This window comes from Amblyomma mixtum, chromosome 5 (genome assembly GCF_055824585.1).
Source record: "Amblyomma mixtum isolate Tamu chromosome 5, ASM5582458v1, whole genome shotgun sequence".
Lineage (NCBI taxonomy): Eukaryota > Metazoa > Arthropoda > Arachnida > Ixodida > Ixodidae > Amblyomma > Amblyomma mixtum.
This window is the reverse complement of record NC_143016.1, coordinates 169,298,160-169,318,728: the sequence shown is the minus strand read 5'-3', so window position 1 is coordinate 169,318,728 and position 20,569 is coordinate 169,298,160. Positions and strand designations below refer to the sequence as shown.

Here is a 20,569-nt window from a genome sequence, read left to right as displayed (position 1 = left end):
AGCTCACTCCGTGGACCTCGATTCACGTTGAGCCCTTTTCGTTAACCTCCACGTTTCTACCCCATAGCAAGGTACCGGTAATATACAGCTGTTATATAGATTTCTGTCGAGGGATATGGTGAACTGCCATCCATGATCGGAGTGTGCCTGCCAAATCCCCTCCACCCCACTCTTATTCATCTATTTATATCAACAAAATTACCCGGATCTACGGTCACTACCTGCCTAAGTAGGCCGGTTCCTCTACCGCTTCCAGCGCCTCGTTACCAATAGTAAACTGTTCTTCTCTTTGTAAACTGGTTAGCATTTACTTCCGTTTTATGGATATTAATTTTTAGTTCCACCGTTCTACTTTGCATGTCTTAAGTCATTGATCAGGTTTTGCAGTTCATGCTCTGAGTGGCTTAGGAAGGCAATGTCAGAAAATCAGTATATTATCAGAACATTATTGCTGACTGTATATGGATGACTGTGGTGGCTATACAACCGTTATTGATAACTTCTAGTATTTTAACATAAGGCTCATGTAGACCCTTATTCCGTAATGCCTGCATGGCTACCGAGGCGTTGGCTTAGTCAAACGCTTTCTCGTAAGCGATCAAGGCTAATATGTAGGTGCGAGTGATATTGTGTGCATTTCTCTAACATCTAAATGATGTTTTTGATAAGGCCTATTGAGAAGCCCCCATTACGAAACCCGCCTGCTCATTTCGTTGATCGAAATCAAAGGTTGTGCTGGCTCTCTTAGCGATTAGCTTAGAAAATACCGTTTAGGCAAATGACAGTAAGCTTATCGCTCTGTAATTTTTCAAGTCCTTGACGTCCCTTTTTTTATGGATTGGGAAGATATTAGCGTTCTTCCAAAGTTACGGTATGTTCGAGGTCATAGTGCACTGCGTTTACAGGATGGCCAGTCTTTCAGAACTATTTAACCACCGTCCTTCATCAGATCTGCTGTTATTTGATTCTCACCAGCAGTTTTCCCCCTTCGCATTGCTCCTAAGGCTTTCTTTACTTCCTCTTGCGTTACAAGCGGGATGTCCAGGTGCTGTGCACTACTGCCTTTCTAGTTAGCATCCTGAATGCATTGCCTACTCTACAGATTAGTGTAGAACTGACTATTATGGATTAACATTTGGTACTTTTCCGCGTTTACAGACACCACACCATTTCGACCAATTGCGAGTATTGTAACTTCGACACTTTTTTGGGCGGCGCCAGGTTTCCCGCGTGAATAAACGCACACACGAAGAGAAAAGTGCAAGCTGAGGCCGTAGGGATGAACGCAAAGCAAATTAGGCCAGCGAGGAGAGAAAATAAGGCATTCAAACAGGGTGTCGTGCCCGCCGATGTCCATTAATTACCTTCCGATTAATGTCTCTATTACAGTTCCGACCAACGGCTTGCGTCCCTACACAATTTTTACTGGCATTCGTTGAACAACGCAAATTAATTAAAATTTGCAACCTCGGAAGACGCAGCGGCAGAAGCAGATATAATATTTTTTTTAAAAAGCCGATTCAGCCACTGATCTTAACACCGGACCTTGGCACCCTAGCGGTGAAAATTGCGCGTCCTGGTGTTCTTAAAAAACACTTTCATGTCTAGCGTTCAAGATGCTGTACGTTTTTATTTCACTGAAAAGGAGCACGCAGCTTTTTCTTTTCGCTTGCTGCGAGCAACTGTTCCGCCTGGATGGCAGTCTGAACGGGTATCAGGCAGTGCCGAGCCATTCGCAGCGCAATTCCATGTCTCATAGGCCCCCTATCACTGCTCGTGTGAGCTCTCATAAACATTTCTTGCTACCAGTGTTGTTTTTTTTTTTTTTGTGAAGCTTCGCATGTCGAAGGTGCCTGAGATGCCGAGAACATTCCTTGCGAGTAATCCCGTTCCCCATTTGCATCTTTTCATGATGGTGTTTCTGCGCACTGCCAGAAAAGTGGCCATCTTAGACTGCGGTAAGCGCAGTCAACAGAGGTACCCAGTTCCCTTGTAGATAAACCTAAGTTCCCTTGGAGGTAAAGTGGAGTCACCGACGGGACCCATTAACGCTTTTTCGTCATAACCTTAAGGACGGAGTTTGTGTGTCCTCCAAATTGTTTGTTTATTGTTTATTTTTTAAGACGTAAGCCTTACTTCCCTCAAGGAGCACAAACCCGTCTGTGTGTGTGTGTGGGGGGGGGGGGGATCACACAAGTCACACTGGTGGCAGCACCTGCCACCGCAGGGCAGTGGCGCACCGCTTAACCGATGCACCATCGCGCCACGAGTCTTACGAGGACTCCCAGGGGTCTATGAATGCTGTGCAGAGACAGACCAATTATGCATATATGGCGATTAACCCATTAGCTATCGCGCCATACCCTTAAGGCGCAGCGCGGCCCGCGCTACGGCGGCGATTATCTTGACGAAGGTAGAATTGCCAGCTGCGTGGCATCGCGTTACATCATGCCTCTGCGCGCGCAGACTGAGTTTACAATGTGAAAGGCGTGCTTACGCCTTCTCACATGTCAGCAATCTTAAGTGTCTTTGCCGACTTCAATAATTCATTAATTTATAGGGTCCTACAGAGTGTCCGAGGCCATTGTTGTTGGTGGTATAGCGTGAACAGTGAAACGGCCAAACAGTGGTTGTCAACAAAGCATCATCCCTGCAGCAAACGCATGTACACGGAAATTTCAACAAATGAGAACAGGGAAAAGTTAAACGCTGAAATGCGCAGGACAGTCACCGCTGTTGGAGAAAAAAAAAGCAACCGAAGAAAAACAAACAGCGCAATTTGCAACGTACAGTGCCAGTCTTGGATTACGGTCTACCACAAAGATGTCCTTGCTTGTCACTTATTCACACGACGGCCTGAGGCAATTTGTTCCACTCGTTATCGCTACGGTGAAAGGATGAAAGGAAGTCGACTGGAACATTTCTGCTCTGCACAAGATTGCGCCTATTTCTGGTTTGATTTATAGTTTACGGGCGTCTAACGTCCCAGTGCGATTCAGGCTATGAGGGACGCCGTAGTGAAGGGCTCCGAAAATTTGGACCGCCTGAGGTTCTTTAACGCGCACTAACACCGCACTCAACATGGGCCTCTAGAATTGCGCCTCCGTCGAAATTCGACTGCCGCGGCTTGGATTGCACCCGTGTGGATTGCACCAGCGTGGATTGCACTGCGGCAGCTGCCGACTTTTCTGTTGTGATCACGTCTTTGTGGCACAAAGCAGGCGGCTTTAAACCAAAAGTCGTGCTTGAAAGCTATATGATTATGATTTTTTATTTAACAATGAACGCCAAGCTATAGTACGGCGGACAGCAGGCGAGCCCCAAGTGAGCATGTTCATTTGGGGCCGTCACGCTATTTTAAATATCATAAGAGCTTGCAAGCAGTTGCATCCAATATTTTGCACGGTTTCTAACTTATTAGTTAGCGCATCAGACTTGAACTGCCAGACGACCATAGCTGCATATTTCTGGAGCAACGTCGTGGTCTGAGCTAGTTGGTACACCTTCACAACTTCACCAGCGCTGCGACGAGGAACATAGGCAGAGAAGGAAGGGCAGGGACAAGCGCTACTAACAACTGAAAGTTTATTTGAAAAAACACTCAGGTTATATACTCTCAAATGACAACCCGAAGCACCGGCGCTTGCCGCAAAAAGTCACACAAAAGAAAGTTGCGAATCCAGATACGAAATTTCACTCATGTATGGTTACAGAAGGTGTGCTAACGCACGTGCCGCTAACGCACGTGTGCATATTTCAAAACAGCGCTCACCTTACAAAAGTTGACATAACATGCGCTAAACTGGTTGCAATGTACATTCGCCGTCAAAAGTAAATGGAAGACGACTTTGTCAAAAAAACTCAGTTTCTTTAAATCTGAAGCATAATGGTCTATGCTTGCTGGTGCACAGTGCAATTCGCAAATTCACAATTAGGCTGCACTTACGTATTCAAGGATGCATGAATTGGGGGGCCAATGATTAAATTTCTTCGTGAATATTGCCTTGCATTTACTTTTGACGGTACCTTTACATGATTATATAAGCAACTTCTACTGTTTCAGGTCATCTGGAAGGAACTGTTATCAGACTTGCGATTAGATTAGTGGTACCGACGGCGGTGGTGCCGCTTGGGCAGAAGAGAATAAACCCTCACCATACCCGAAATTGTTTTCTTCATGATGTCACTCTTTTTAAGCAATGGACGAGCTCAGAATGAAAACACTTGTGAAACTGCGAACTAGAAGCTAGGAATCCATTTCTGCGTAAAACAAATTTTAGATTGGACTGTCGAACCTGTCCCCCAGCGAAAGCTCTGAGCCTGAGCCATGAGGATGGGCAGGCGGGAAGCTGGCCCTCTGGAAAACGGGCCGCTGCCGGTCATGGGACGTGGGTGAGCCTGTTGTGCACTTTTCACACGGGCAGTTCAATGCCCATTTAGTAAATGAACAGTTATCTCAGTCAGTTTTCCCTGCAAAGGGTGTGGTCATGCTGCTGGTGCTGCTGCTGCTGCTGCTGATGACGATGATGATGATGATGATGATGATGATGATATCTCAATGTCGATTGCCAAATGCCGCATCTTGATTTTCAATATCCATTGCATTTCATGGGGATGCACCCACTGCATGTTCACGGGTTACCATTGAAATCTGAAAGGCTTTTGAGAGCCGTCTCACCCGCTCTTAACGTTAATAAAAAGCATATATAAATTCAGAACAATTTCATGAAAACATTTTAGACTTAGTACACAAATTTAAACTGCATTAACCATTTCATGAGCAAATTTTTATTCGGTAGTCAAAATGACAGCTTCACAGACTGCCCAGTGTTGAGATGCAAATCGACCGACATTGTTCTTTTGCGGCGTGCCGAGCACTTTCCCCGTTTTCGTCTCTTAGCGAGCTTTGCGACAGCCGAGACTAACGAGTGCCCAGGAATTGCTGCAGCGATAGTAGCTATGAATGCGACTGCGATGGTCACTGAGCCGGTGAACCAATTTTTTCCGGAAATCACGGAAACTAAAATATTAAAGGCTTATGTAGTATTAAAGGCTTAAGTACTCCTTCTTTGGGTAACAATATCAGCCGACTGGGTAACGAGGTAGAGCTAAAATAAAGGTTTATCCAAGGACTCGTGGCCCGCAAACTTTTGTCCCCGATAGTACACGTAAACCACCTTCTGTTCGCTACCGCCACTGCTGCTACCTTGGCGCACAATCTGTGTTCACATCTGTCCATCAAGTAAACGGCACTGGTCGTGGTGTCCCACTCCCAAAAGAGGCGGCGGAAATTCTAGAGTGTCTCCCAAGAGTAGAACCCTCGTTACATCGGCGCGAATTTCAACTAGATGAAACCAACCACTAGCTAGCAGATTACAACGTCGTCAGGTGTACTTTGTGAGCATATACATTGCCTTCTGCGTGCTCTTTTAGGTTTTTCTTGTTGCGGTGTATTGTTTGTTCTTTTTGTGAAATATCGTGCTATACCGAAGCCCCATTATAAAATCAAATATCGTCGTCTCTTTGAGGTTCCGTAATAGCTTCTCACGAGTATTTCCTGGGTTATAATGCAACCGGCGTAGTTCTTTTCTTAGATCTTTTTTGTTTATATGAGCAGATGGACCACACACCGATGGCTATCATCTCTCACCGTGGCCAGCAATGCTAGCGCGTTAAATGAAGTTGCAATATGCCATTTTTCCCAGCGCTGCTCGCTGAAAAGAGCGTATCTGGGCACTAGCGGCAGCAGTTCGTGCGCCTCATTCGTGGTAGAAAGCTTGATTTTCTACTGCGCAAATCAGGAACAATCATTAAACATAGGTTGGTTATGAGTATCCTTTTTGGCCTTTGTTTGTTCATTCTTTAAAGCTGCCAGCGCCGCTTTATCACTTTAATTGGGATTCAAGAAGCGACCAAATTTATCTCCATTGATCGCATCCAGGCGGAGCCGCCTCTACATTATTCCAGAATGTTCTAGTAACTTTGCACGCTTTATCTCGAACGTTCGCTATCAGCTTTAAAAAGAGCATGGCCGATAGCGGCGGACAGTCTGTTCGACAACCGCCGAGCACGCTTGTTGCTACGCCGCCGCGACTGCTATTTGCGGGCACAAGTCAGCCCCACTAAAGAGTTTCGTTTGGAAGCCATTCTGGCTGTTTTTTTGCTCGTTGGACTGCAGTCACCACTACGTGACAATATCCAGAAATGCTTTTCATTGAAATCCGCTTTTCACCTTATAACTGTAATTTAGACTCTGCAGCGTATTAATCCGCAAGCTCTGCCATGACGCCACATTGAAAGGACATAACATAATTTTCCAGTGGCTGCCGGGCCACTGCGGCATTCATGGCAATCACCAGGCTGACGAAGCTGCCCGTTCTGCCCACAATGACGGAATCCCCGTTAGTATCCCCGTAACGAGAGCTGACGCAGCGTGTGGGCTTCTTTCCTTGAGGCTGGAGCTCACACTTTCAGCGTGGAACTCTGGTGAATTGTGCAACCGTCGCCTCAGGACTTTGGACCCTGGACTGCGCCTCCGTCTTCCGTGTAATGTAGCGCGTCGTGAAGCAACACTACTGTGTCGTCTATGGCTCGGCGTTGCCTTCACGAATAAGTTTGCTTCCCGGATCGCGATGGCCGACAGCCCTTCTTGTGTGAACTGCACCTGTGATGAGACAATCACCCATATCTTGTGTGAGTGTCCTGCGTTTGTAGCCGAAAGACATAAGCTGCGATGTGTTCTGGACCGCCTGGACCCTCGCCCTTTCACAGAGGCCAAGATCTTCGGTCCGTGGCCACAACAGTCAACTGCCATCAAGGCTTACAAGGCACTCTTTCGCTTTTTGAGAGCGACTGCCTTAATTGACAGACTGTGATTATTTCCCTTTACTTCTCTCTTTCCTCTTTAATTCCCCTCAGTCCCTTCCCCTGTGCAGGGTAGCAAACCGGAATCCTTTCTGGTTAACATCCCTGCCTTTCCCTCTCTCTCTCTCTCTCTCTCTCTCTCTCTCTCTCTGCAGCGTATTGCGTACAACAATACTAGATCGTGTTTCGGCTTTGTACAAGGTATTCATGTTGTTCACCACGTAAGCATTCCAGAGCAAAAGATTTCCTTGCACACCGCACCCTGGACCAGTGTCAGTTATCTGTGGTCCAGACAATCGGTTGGTGAATGTCTATTACCCTAATTCGCTCAGAGGAAACATTTATATGCCTTTGTTTATTCAATGTTCTTATTAGCGCCCAGGACTTATCGGTGTCCATGTGCGGATCGCAGTTAGTTGACACGGCTTTCGACGACACTCTCCACCATTAAAGTAGGACGTTTTTTTCTGCTGGACTATCAAAGCCCTTTATTTGCTTAGGTTCAGTGATTCAAATCAGGAGCGGGTCATGCGCTGCTGTAAACAGCATGCGCCGAGCCCTACGTGGATCCCGTTGGCCCACTGCCACAAAGGGTTTCGTTGTAGGTGCTGTAGGTTTCACCGCACACCTTGGCGTTGCCCTCCTTGCAGGCTTCCACCGTTTCTGTTGCTGTGCCTTCGTACACCCAGAGACGGCAACCTGCGATAGAAGAGTTGTTATTCGTAGCCTTCCATCACTTTTGAGGCTACTTCGTCTTACAACGACGCAAACTAATGCTCGAGCATTTCCATAGCTTCGAATTGAAAAAATTTAGACATCACTGCGGCGACCCGCATTGGGAGAATGCGAAAGCATTGTTCGCCTCCTCGGCACTCGTCGCCTCTGTTTACTGTTTCCTTCTGTTTGTTAATTCATTTAACTACTGAATTAGTGTAACTATATTATTATTTAATTAAATATCACCTTTATACTCTTATTATACCTTCTTTTATCTCAATCAATCACATTGTTTCAAATTCGGCGCCGTGTTTGATCTCCCGTCCACGTACTCTATCCCCGTCCAGCCTGTTCAACCGTCTAATGGTTTTCCTGATAGTTAATTAATTAATGTAAGTCAATGAAATTTTTGTTCCATTAATTATTACTCAGCAAATACATTTCAATTCATTTAAGACTTCATTTCCTCTCGTTTTCCTCTTTTTCCTTATTTTGCCGTCCACGGCTGTTATCCCGTCCTCTCACTTTAACGACGTCCGCGCCATCCCGACAATTTTTCGGCATTTTTGACTCTAATTAATTAACTAATCATCCTGTCTACATGATTTCTTTTGCGCAGCATGGTCACATCATTTTCTTTTGATTACAGCCACTCTTTTGATGCTACCTCTCCTGAGAACGTCACAACTGCTGCGGACACGTTTTGCGGGCAAGTTTTGTTGACACGATCCCGCCGACATAGCCTAGAAATGTTTTCGCACTAATAAGCACCAAAAGACTGACAATCATGTTCAGTGCAACATGGCATAGATGGAAGTTTCAACTGTTACTTGGCATGTCTGCCTAACCGTACACCACACAAGCACCTCCTGGTCCTAGCGACTGGTGAAGTGGTACACACCCACGACATGCACTAAGAGCAGGGCTTCGACGAGGCGGTTTTAAAGGTGATTAAAAATAGGGCTCCTACGGTCGCAACTAGCTGCACGTTTTCCAGCAGGCAAAATTGATGAAAATCATTGCACAGCTTTCTTTCTCTAGGGTAATGCATGACTGTTTTATGACAACAAAAACACTAAAGCACAGCGATGAAGTTTTGAAGTAGACTCCTCGCGAGCTTAGTTACAACTTCACTCTACATCTCGTAAGTACTAATTACTTAAGCCACTGCAATAAATCTAACTAAACAAAGACATACGCCAGACTACACCAAAGGGCACTGCAACCAAAAGTACTCGTTAGCAGACCAAGATCGAAATCACTCCTTGTTTTTCGTTCAAACGCAGGACAGCGAGGAACGTAGACAAAGGCCAATAAACGCCCTTGAGCGCTCACTACAAACAAATTGGTGTTTGTCCTTGTTTCACACATTGTTTGGCTCTTTCCACAGTACTGACTAGCCCGACACCGCGCTCATGTGCCTTTTCGTAGCACTTTCACCCGAATCCGCGTAGTTCACCGAACTTTTTGCTCTCTAACTACATCTTCAATCTTCAGAACTCCTTTCTTGCGAGACCTAATGAAGACCACACCAGAGTTGTTTGTGGTGGATGTTTTAAATAACATGCTCCAATTCGACATGAAATTTTTCACGGGCACATGCCAGACGAGCTTCTCTATGCTGATTACTTAATGAGAAAGCATGAGAAAGCAACTAAAATAGTGCTCGAACGAGGGTACAGAAATAGAACAAATTATCGTTGGTGCCGACTGTCAAAGAAAATATCCATCTATTAAAGGAGCACAAAATTAAATAAGTGAAGTGCGCCTAGGAGCAGCAAAATGATGCGCAGCTCTCACCAATCGATGCATTGAACTTAGTTACGAAGCATGCTGAGTAATTGGCGTACGGCAGCTCCACGTTGTAGGCGGTGTCTGGATCTGTGGACATGAATGTGGTACCACAAGGTGACATCAGCTCTGAGCGTTGATGCATCCAAAGAAATAGCAGTCCACGGTAGAGGGAAGCTGGTCAAATGTTTCTTGATAATCACAAAGTGAACGAAGGAGGTGGAAACATCGGGGTGCTTGCCAATGTTTCGACAGCAGGACTTGTCTTCGACTGGGCAAAGCGTTCATCATTGGCGGTGTTAAAATAGGGTCTTCAATCCGAGAAGGAATTCCCGTTGAGAGGGAGGAGGGTGTGAACTTGGAAGGATGTTAGGATGGAGAAAGTGAATATTGTCCAGTCATGATGGATGCTAAAGTTCATTTACCGACTGACCTGCAAAACTGTAAAAAGAGAACTGCCAGCTCAGCAAGAAGGAACTCGAATATGTTGAGCGTGAATAGAGAGCGAACGTGGAATTGAAAGACGTTGCATTAAGCTGCGACAGGTGCTTTGACTGGCTGCGTTGACTTGAAAAACTCAGATAAGGAGTTAGCATGGCGGAAAGAGATACCAGAAAAAAAATCAAGGAAAAAGACAAAACACGGGGCTAGTTCAGAGAAAGCGGTAAAGGAAGGGGGGAGGAGAGGACGGAATGTGGAAGCCAGGAGTTTCTGAGAAATGATGGCAACAGATGCATGACATACGCTGACGATAAATTGAACAAAGAGAGAGAAAAAAGCTGGCAATGAAAAATGCCATTTCGGCGGAAAATGATGGGTTGGGGCGGAAAGCTACGGTGAAAGAAGCGATACAGCGGCGGTATGAAATGCTGGGAAATACCTCTGATTATGATCAGGAAGTTTCACCCTACCCTTCCGTCCCCCGACGCGGCCTTCCCCCCCCCCCCCCCCCCCCTACAACCGCTCAATTGCATATTTGGCCTTTTTTTCTCTCTGTTCTCTCTGTTTGTACAATTTATCCTTAGCTGATGCCCTCCATCACTTGCCATCAATTCTCGGAACCCTTGGCTTCCCCAATCTTCCCCGCCCCTCCTTCTTTTCACGCTTTCCCTGAATTCGCCCCTATGTTTTCTCTTTTTCGTTCATTTTAATTTTTCCGGTATCTGGATCCGCCATGCTGACTAATTCCTGATCTAAGATTCTCAGGTCAACGCAGCCAGTCATACCAAGCCACCTGCTGAAGCTGGCCACAGTGCCTTTCAAACCCATGCTCGCTGTCTCTGCACGCTCCACATTTCCGAACTCCTTTCTGCGGAGCTGGCCCTTTTCTTTTCACAGTTTTGCAGGTCATCCAGTTAATCAACTTTAAGAAGCCATCATGCCTTGATAATATTCACCCTTCCAACTTGACACCCTCCTCCCCCTCACTGGGCCTTCCCCCTGAGAGTGAAGGCCCTATATAAATCCCGTCAATGATCAACACTTTGCCCAGACAAAGAGAAGTCCTGTTGTCGAAAGGTTGGCCAAGCACTCCGAGGCTTTCCTGTCTCTTGTTCACTTTGTCATCATAAAAAAAAGGTGGGAGAAAAATCCTTGAGTGAAAAGCAGACATTTCAGGCGGCGTTTAAGAGACCCTCACATGCTACTCTTCGTGAGGAGGGGATTCAGGAAGAAAGACCGTAGGAGAGACGTGCAGAAAATTGTAAAGTAAAGCAAGCAAAAAGAATTGGACATTAAATTATAGGCTTAGGTGCATCAAGGAGCAAGCTGAGACGATATTAAATGGTAATGTGGAATGGCGTACAAAAGAGCAGGCAAAGTTAACAGCTTGAAGAGTGCATAATGATAGTATATAAGGAGGCTTTAGGGTTTTTCGAGTAGTCCAACATCGACAAATACACAAATAAAAAGTTCATTGCACGTCTCTGCTAGGCAAGGCAGGTTAGGGTAGCTAATACCCAGTCCACTGTTCGTAACTATTAGGTGAGTGACTCCACAGGATGTTCATACTACTCAAGGCCGGTGGCATAGGCTGGGCATTCAAACAGAAAATGCTGCGCTGTTCGACTGAACCGAAGTTATAGCCATAAAAATGATTTAGAACTGTTGCTTTCCCACAGATTTTCCCACTTTTTCAGGAGCGTTAAAGAGCAGTTCTGCACTCACCGTTAGCAAAGACGAGGGTGATGGCATCTGGGTTCTCCGTAAAAATCATTGTTCCTGTGACCGAAGTCCTGCAATGAAGTGATCCTAAAGTTACCGCAAGGAACTTTTCCATATCTCAAAGACCATCATAAACGCTCAGCCTAGTTTCGATACATACTGAGCCTCCTAAAACAGCTAAATACACCACAGAAATTTCGAATTCGCGAGTTTTTCTTCTGACTACATTAAAATGTGGTCACTGTGGTAGAAATATTTTATCAGCAGTGTGTGGGTTGTGATATACTGCGCCGAATACTGCAATGCTCGCACGACATTTTATCACCGAAAGTGTGACACTGCAAAAGCTTCGCTTAGAGAACGCCGGGTTTTTGGAGGAAACTCTAACATCTGTTCCGGAAAAGCTGCTGAAAGAAGTGAGAACTGGGAGGCAACAAAACCGTGAAGACCCCAACGACGGACTCAATTTGTGGCTCTGCCGTATGTGCACAATATGTCGCACCCTCTAAAAAAGGTGGCGAAGAAGTGTGGCGTCGATCTTTTATTGACTGCCCCGAGGAAACTTGTGCGCTTGTGCCCGCTCGGGAACGGCGAGGTAAGGAAGCCAGTGTGCACTACGAACCACCAAAAGAAGTTCGTTCCATGCAAAATCGGTGTTCTGTATAAAATCCCGCTCACTTGTGGCAAGGCGTATATTGGGCAATCAGGAAGATGCATAAATGAACGACTGAGAGAGCACCGCTTGGCAACGGAATCCATATCGGTGGGAGGAATTTCACTGTGCACTGCAAACGCTGTTTTATCGAACGGCACCCTGGCGACTCTGACCCTGTACCTTGCAAACCAATCTTTTCAGAAACAATCATTCTAGGTACAATTAAAACCAAATCGTAACGTGAAATTTTTGAAGCTATGTGCATTGATAATGAAGGTTCGAAATGCGTCAGCACCCCGTCTGTCAATCTATCAAAAAAAGAAATGTTCCTGAAGCGTGGCGTTGCTACTGCGCGTGTGCGAATTCGGCATTTTTTAGATGTCTTATATTGATTGTTTTTCGAATAAACGGCAGTTCAAGACTCTGTCCTGTGTATTTGTGTTCTTGTCCCATGTGTTCACTAACCGCTAGCAAATATGATTCCAATTACTTTAAAGAATCAGCACAAAAAATATTTTCCGAGATTATGCCACTCTACACATTCATCTACATGCTAAACATAGTAGTTATACTGCATCAGCAAAAACAGACTTGTTTGTGACTGGGAACGGGTGTTGTAAATATTGTCGCAGACAAACGGTTGAAGAGCACAGACCAGGTTTAATAACATGATATGGGCCTTCCAGACAGCAGGGAGCTCGAGCGAGGAAGAAGAAGACAATGTTCGAGCACCTCGAATGCCCAAGGCATGGCAAGTTGCAGCTACAACAGTTCGGCCGCGGTACGGCGCCACTGATTGGTTCGTACGGTGGCAATATTCATAGTACAAAGCACTCTAAAGCTGGCTTCTCAAGCTAAAATACTTTTTGAGGACAGCCCCTCTCTTGGTCCATATATATCAAGGCCCCATTTCCGAAGGACAGACTGCTTTCAACACCTCCCCCATTCAGGTCCTGATGATGGCACACATGTGAGCGGTATTTATGCTTATTTAGCATTCAGAACTGTTACCAAGCCATGTCCGCACCCTTGTGAAGTCGTTAACATACTGGCTTCTGACATCTAATTTACGGAAGCTACGACTCTAACAAAGTCGGATTGCTTCCCAGTGAAACACAGTACATTAATGCAGATCAGACAAGTGCTATCGAACCCCGCAGCGGTGGCTCAGTAGTTGCGCTGCTCGGCTGCTGGCCCGAAAGACGCGGGTTCGATCCCGGCCGCGGCGGCTGAATTTCGATGGAGGCAAAATTCTGGAGGCCCGTGTACTGTGCCAGGTCAGTGCACGTTAAAGAACCCCAGGTGGTCGAAACTTCCGGAGTCCTTCACTACGGCGTCCCTCATAGCCTCAGTCGCTTTGGGACGTTAAACCCTAATAAACCAAACGAAACCAAACAAGTCATATCGAGCAATCCGTCTTTAATCACAAGCAAACGTGCCTGAAAGCAACCGCTGTTAAGACTAACTTCCTTATCAAGAATGCTTTTCTTTGTCAACATTTGTTTTTTATTGAAGTTACCAGAAATGCGCACATACTTAGATACCTTTATGAACACTAGACAGGTTGACACAGAGCGATTCGAGATGGCGGGACGCTACTTGATCAAACATTTCCGTCTATCTCCACCATTGCTATCACTGCAGCTATCTTCCCTACGCACCATAATGAAGCAGCCAGTTTTTAGCACCCAAGGCCGAACATGGAGCTTATTATTCTCCCATTGTCAGCTCTTCATGCAGCCAGTTGGCAAAACAATGCTCAGTGCTTCCACTTGGTGTGAAAAGTGTACCAAAAAGCGATCTCCAATGATAGCTCAGCACCATAAAGAGCCGTGCGCAAGTGATCTCGCACTATTATTCTGCGGTTGCAGAAGTCGACAGTGAAAGAGGAAGTGTTGTCTGCTTCGTCTGTTGTTCCCCATAGTTTGCACAGAATGCGATATGAAGTTACGCAGTAATGCAGCAAGAATTTTACGCCATTCCTCGTCCTTTTATATGCGCACTTAAACAGGTTGAGTTGAAGCTTCAGTGGTGAATACTAAGAAACGCATGAGCTCTGCGAAAATACGTGAAAATGCCGGTGTCCAAGAATTCTACGACTGCATTAAAATGTCCGATATAAACAGGCATGCTCACTGCAATCGATGAAAAAAAACATTCACCGGTTTTGGTTAAGCATGATGTTCACCGCCAAAGTTGTCCTCACAGTTTCAGTCCGCCTGGCCCCATAACTTATCCTCTAGAACTCTAGAATTTATTGCGGACATTCACGAACTGGAATTTTTTTTAGAAACCCTCCCCGCGTAGTAGTTTTTCTTGTGTGCGGGTCGCTGGAGCCGGGTCACATTACTTACTGTCTTTGCCAAAAGTAACCAGGTGATTCTCAATCACATAGAGGAATACTAATACCTTCCTCCAGGCTATAAAAATTTCAAAAGTAAAGAAAACCCTTCTCCTCACCTTTCAAGACCTTTTCACCTTTGTGGAAGCCGTGAGGCGCCATAAAGATCCATACAAGTGGGAAGCAAACAACGCAGCCTGTTTATTTTTTTTTTCAAAGATGGCACATAGACATCTATCAACGTACACATCACCAGCTGTCAGTCTGCAATGGACATCTCTCATATTTCCATATTTCCCCAATTACAAACACACACAGTACCGTTATACATTGTCTTGAATACATCTAACAAGGTGCGCACCAATATAAGCATAAAAACCACACATGCTTATTTAATTGTCTTTCCAAGCACTCAACCCAGATCAGTCAGTTTAAGCCCGCTTCGAAAGATGTCACAATATAAAATCATGCTAGTCTGATCATGAATGGAAAAGGATGAAGACGACGGCTTCCAAACTTCAGCGCGAGATGTTGGCAATTGAACACGTGTGAAAGCGGGTAGTTGATAAAGACGACGACATACCAAGGACAGCTCGAGGGAGTAGGAGTAAATGTGCACTGGTGGTGGTGAAAACATTTATAAGGAAGGGACAGGAGGTATGTTTGGATCAGCCCGTAAAGGACCGATCCTTACAAGCACTGGGTGGAAGTCCCTAGTTTGGAACCCGAGTGGCGGCGGCCGCCACCCGGGCGCGCCCTCCTATAAGGCTTGTTGGGCCAATAAGTCGCGGCAGCCGAGCAGGGTCGCCTCCCAGTCCTCCCGGGTTAGGTTAGGGACGGGGGGAATAGCCATGGCGTAGTGGTCTGAAGTACGGCCAGCGGAACTTCACACCGCCGTGGGGTCGAATCCGGCTACTTGGCTATGAAGATTTTAAGTATTTAGTTTCTTCCTTTGGTTTGACACCGGTCACCAGATTAAGCCCGCTTTCCGAAGCAATGAGGCTGTTAAGCTATGCCGGAATATATCCCTATTCTGGCCGCTGCGATCGCATTTCGATGGAGGCGAAATGCTATAGGCCGGCGCACTGTGCTATGTAGTTGCACGTTAAAGAACCCCTGGTTGTCAAAATTATTCGAAACCAACCCCGACGTCATTCCTCATAGCCTGTGTCATTTGGGGCGTTAAACCACATAACCAAAATCCTAAAACAGATAATTAGCAACTATATAATAGAATTAACTAATGAACCTCGAATTACTATTCGTATATAGGCACGATAGCGTTAAGTGTCGCGTTCTACAGAAAATCCAACTTCGGCGTTGTGAGCGAAACACAAGATGGCCGCCTCCCACAGAGGGCACGCGACCTTGCGACATCATCACAACCTGCCAACGGTGGCAGGTGGTGACCTGCTCACTTGGTTGTGAGCAAACTGCCCGCCGTGGCAAGGGGCAGTTAAGTTAACCATCGGTCGCGAGAGGCTGCTCAGAAAGAGCAAGCTGGTTCTCACAAGCACTAGCGGTGGATTTATTTGAAACATCCAGCGGCCGGGGCAGTGGCGCATCGCTTAATCACTACAGCACTGTTTAAGGAGTGGTATGAGGACTCACCTGATTTATGAATGTAGAACAAGACTGGTTGTATCTGAAATGGCTGGTACGCAGATTGAGAGACGTCTGCACGGGAATAGGCACAAACACATGAAGGACGACGAACAATACTGACACTATCAAACTACACAATTGAAGGGAAAAACAACGTGTATAGGAGCGTATCACATTTTTTTTTTGTTGCGTTCTTTCTTAGATGTGATGACGCACAACTTCTGTGTCTATACTCAGCGCAAGAATTCTTTTGTTTGCTCCTCAGATTGGTTGAAGGCATACTGACACATATCTGCCCACCATGGTCTATCGCCACTACGTCCTTAATTTCTTGCACCGGCTTGTCTCTTTTCTTTCTAATCGCCGTGATATGCCCGACATTTACATTGCATTCATTGTCCCGATGATGCCGGGCAAGGTTGCTAGATGGGGCCTCTTTGAGGGATGCCACGTGTTCTCGGGCTCTGACATTAATACATCAGCCAGTTGCGCCAATGTGGTATTGCGCATGAAAATGATATCTTGTAGATTACGCCCTCTTTGCACCCGCAGAATCTCTTCTCCTGTTTTCTCGAGCAAGCGTGACTAACACTGCTCCCGTTTACTTGGCGGCGCATCGGCTAACCCGTGTTATGGGCAGAGCACCAGATGACGCCGGCTACATGGACGAAAAGAGGCCTTACGGGGTGTTGCCGTACATCCACGGCATCACGCACAACTTGAAAAAAAAGGTAGCCTCAGAAATGTCTGCGCAAAAGTCCTGGTCTATGTCCCTAACAATGGTTACAAGATGTGCCGCCATGTCAACGGGAGCAGCGTTCGTCGCACTTGCTCGAAAAAACACGAGGAGCAATTCTGCGCGAGCCAAGACGGCGTAATCTACAGGATACCTTCCTCCTCTGGGCAATACTACATAGGCGAAGCTGGCTGATTCATTAATGACTCAGCCCGAGAACACTTGGCATCAGTCAAAGAGGCCCCATCTAGCAATCATGCCCTGCATCATCGGGACCATAAATGCAATGTAAAAGTCAGGGAGGTCGCTGTGATTGGAAAGAGCAGAGACAACCTGGTGCGCGGAATTAAGGACGCACTGGGGATAGACCATGGCGGACAGGCATGTGTCAGTATGTCTTCAGTCAATCTGAGATGTTTTGCGCAGAGGAAAATTTCTGAAGAGCAAGAGAAAAATATTTCTTGTGCAGTGCATAGACGCAGGTGTTGTGCTTCATCACATCTCTGAAAGACCACAAAGAAAAATGTGATCTCGCCCCTATATGCGTTGTCTTTCCAGTAAGTAAAGTGTGATAGTGTTAGCGTTGAGCTTTATCTTAAATGCGTTTGTGCCTATTCCCGTGCTGGCTCCACGGAAGGAATGCAGAGAATGACTGTGTCTGTTAAGTGATACGCAAAGAGGACTCCGAGCTGCTGCAGGGACCCATTAACGCCATCGGGTCGTGCCCTTCATATTGAGATCAAATGTCCTCTCAAGAGCTTTAAACAGAACTTCTCCATGAGAGAAAGTTGAGTTGCTTATGAAAGTTTTTCTAATAGAGGTCTAACCCTGTACGCAATTATTTATTGCACAGTTCTGGAAAATCATTCGCCTACCAGCTTATTAGCATTTCGTGCAACCACAAATTTTGGATCTATATGTGCAGCGCCAGCCGTTTGGAGTTCTGAACATCTCTTCTAAAATTTTGAAAAATTCTAACCTTAAACTCTTCGTACAAAGTCGCAAGCATGTCCCAGGACTAGGTATGCTCTTTTCCTCACATTTTTGAACTCAATACATCAAGTGAGGGTTTCAAGATACCCGATCGATTGCTTGGCATTTCCGAATTTTTTTCAGTAGCTAATCTGTCCACTGCACTCCTCATTGCATTCTTATATTCTCACGCCACTTGGCCAATTTCGACGGGTAGTAAGTAAGGCTCATTGCTTACACATCTGTTCCATCCTCGGGGCGTGTGAGAAGGGAGGCATTCGCCTTGCCGTCGACGATCTCTTCACTATCTCGGGCCAGGTAGGTGCAGACGCCTTGGCTCGTCTGGGATGTATCTTGCGCCAGATAGCTCATCTCGAAGTTAGAGAATATCTGCGGACGAACAGGGAAAAAACCATTTCTAATAGACAGCCTGGCTTAAAATCGGGCGCCTCTAAGATGCTGGTGGCATGAAGTGGCGAGTTGTTGACCCTCGCATCCCTCTTTTAACACACATCTATAAACAGAGAAGTCGCGCAAGAAAAACAATCCCAACCGATTTTTAGTCTGCAAGAATGCGTCTACCTGTTTACAAATGCGTTTTTACGAAGCTCGGCATGCAGTTGTTTACCGGACACCGGGAGTAGGAGATAAAGCAGTCAGCTTCGTCTCCCTTATTATAATGCGCTCGCTTTTGCAGCTTACAAAGCTTTCTGGCCTCCTAGAACATCTCCTGAGAGCGCAAAAAAAAATGTTTCATGGAAAGGCGAACTGGGTTAAACTATATTGAGTACATTCATCGTGGACTGCCAGATTTCCGAAAAAGTGATTTCGTGAGTGTGCCCATCAACAACGGTTTTGAACGCAATAAAACTTCTCCTTTCGCTTTAAAGGCGCAAGTGCAGCATTCTCTTGCTCACCGCTTGCCCATCCCACAGCCCAGTACCATTCATCTTACCTTTGTAGCGTTGCACGGTGGGCCTGCTGCCGTGCCGCATACTTGGCCTCTCACGCTGGCCACCAAGGCAAGGGAAAGCAAGCATGCGAAAATGAAACGACCGGCCATTATTTCACCACCTAAGTCCCGGCACAAGGAAAGTTCTTTATCTGTTGACTTTGTCGCCGCGCTTTATAAAGCCCCTCTGGCATGCGCGTAGCAACAACCCTATCCAATCAGAGTGCGTCCTATGTACGCAGATGTAGGCGGTATTTCAGCACCTAAGTCCCGGCACAAGGAAAGTTCTTCCTCTGTTTACTTTGTCGCCGCGCTTTACAAAGCCCCTCTGGCATGCGCGTAGCAACAACCCTATCCAATCAGAGTGCGTCCTATGTACGCAGATGTAGGCGGTATTTCAGCACCTAAGTCCCGGCACAAGGAAAGTTCTTTCTCTGTTTACTTTGTCGCCGCGCTTTATAAAGCCCCTCTAGTATGCGCGTAGCAACAACCCTATCCAATCAGAGTGCGTCCTATGTACGCAGATGTAGGCGGTATTTGGACCAATTAGCCAGAAAAAGAGTATACCGCCTTTCCTGCGCACGTGACGCTTGTGCACGTGACGCAACTGTTTTATCTCTTCATTCCTGTTGCGCTGCTGGGAGTGCCTAGCTCCACTAGAAAATGTACATCTGTTTCATTTACTGCGCAGAAGTGCGGCATAGGCTGCCGGCTTATGGACAGCAGTTGTTTCGAATTCGCTTTAAAATCTCCCCTCGTCTCGACGTCACAAAAATATAGTATTTGGACTGTTTTCCCTACATTTTCTGGAGGTCGAACGCTTTCACTGTGCATCAGTCTTTTTGTGTGTGTGTTATTTTTTTATGTGAAGCTCGTTGGACAGCATAACGGCGATGTCTGCTGTAGCAAGTGCCACGGTTGCAGCTCTGTTGCTATACAGCTGCAGTTGGCCATTAGCGCAGAAGCGCGCTGCCATGATATAAAAGGGCTGCACGTAGCAGGAAATTACTGACCCGAAAGGACAGTGTGCGCTGTCGACATATCGCGCTCATTTAGTGAATGCGACACTGGGCGCAGGCTTTTACGACACGGCTAAAAAACTGTTACAAAAAAAGTACAGAGGCGATCGCACTTGCCTAGAGAGCTCGAGTGGCATGCTGGGGTGCAATTGAAGTGAAATCTGATCGCAGCTGCTTCGCTGGGGGTAAGGCGCTGGTGCCTGGGTGGTGCGCATGTCTATTAGCCTTCTCCCCAGTACAAGCATTATCAGTGAAAGTCAATGCCTACTTTAGAATTTTGCATTATTACTACCGGACGGCACCGCTCGAGCGTTCTAGAGAAGCGTGATCGACTCTGTACTCAGGGAAGAATAGCTTTCCTATTCACGCTCTAAAGAAAACACCAAAAAAAAACTGGAGGGATTATGTCGCTTGCTTATTATGAGTAGAATTATTATGAGTAGGATTATGTCGCTTGCTTTTCTAATGCATTCCTCCAACAGAGAGAGAGAAATGAATTTTAATGAGGGAAAGGTGGAGGGGTCAAAAATAAAAGAGAAATGAGATATCATGCTCTGCAAGAGCAAGGTTTGAATGCGCTAGCAAGCACCCGACCACACTAACCATTACTTGGATAACCACTGCAAACACGTTTTGTTGCTCCTGGAAAACACTCTCTTTTATTCACCCTTAAAGGTGCAGTGAAGAGGAATTTGAACTCGTCTTTCTGCCGCGGGAACTCAATGTACATGTTGCGAGCATTCTCAGAAAAATC

The 20,569-nt window shown here is 46.1% G+C and overlaps 1 protein-coding gene across 2 annotated transcripts; it reads right to left on the bottom strand.

Annotated features, from left to right (window-relative positions):
• Positions 1 to 7,276: 7,276 nt before the first annotated feature.
• LOC149344649 (uncharacterized) lies at positions 7,277 to 19,231 on the bottom strand. 2 transcript variants are annotated; one of them, XM_089546322.1, is made up of 5 exons: positions 18,800 to 19,230; positions 18,083 to 18,234; positions 11,539 to 11,606; positions 9,382 to 9,462; positions 7,279 to 7,563 (listed from the first exon to the last, which is right to left on the bottom strand). In XM_089546322.1, exons 1-5 carry the CDS (start codon positions 18,905 to 18,907, stop codon positions 7,424 to 7,426), a joined length of 549 nt encoding a protein of 182 aa, XP_089402448.1. In that variant the 5' UTR covers positions 18,908 to 19,230; the 3' UTR covers positions 7,279 to 7,423. The 2 variants fall into 2 exon arrangements, with proteins under 2 accessions (XP_089402449.1, XP_089402448.1); XM_089546323.1 differs by lacking the exon at positions 9,382 to 9,462 and having other exon boundaries at positions 7,277 to 7,563; positions 18,800 to 19,231.
• Positions 19,232 to 20,569: the final 1,338 nt, after the last annotated feature.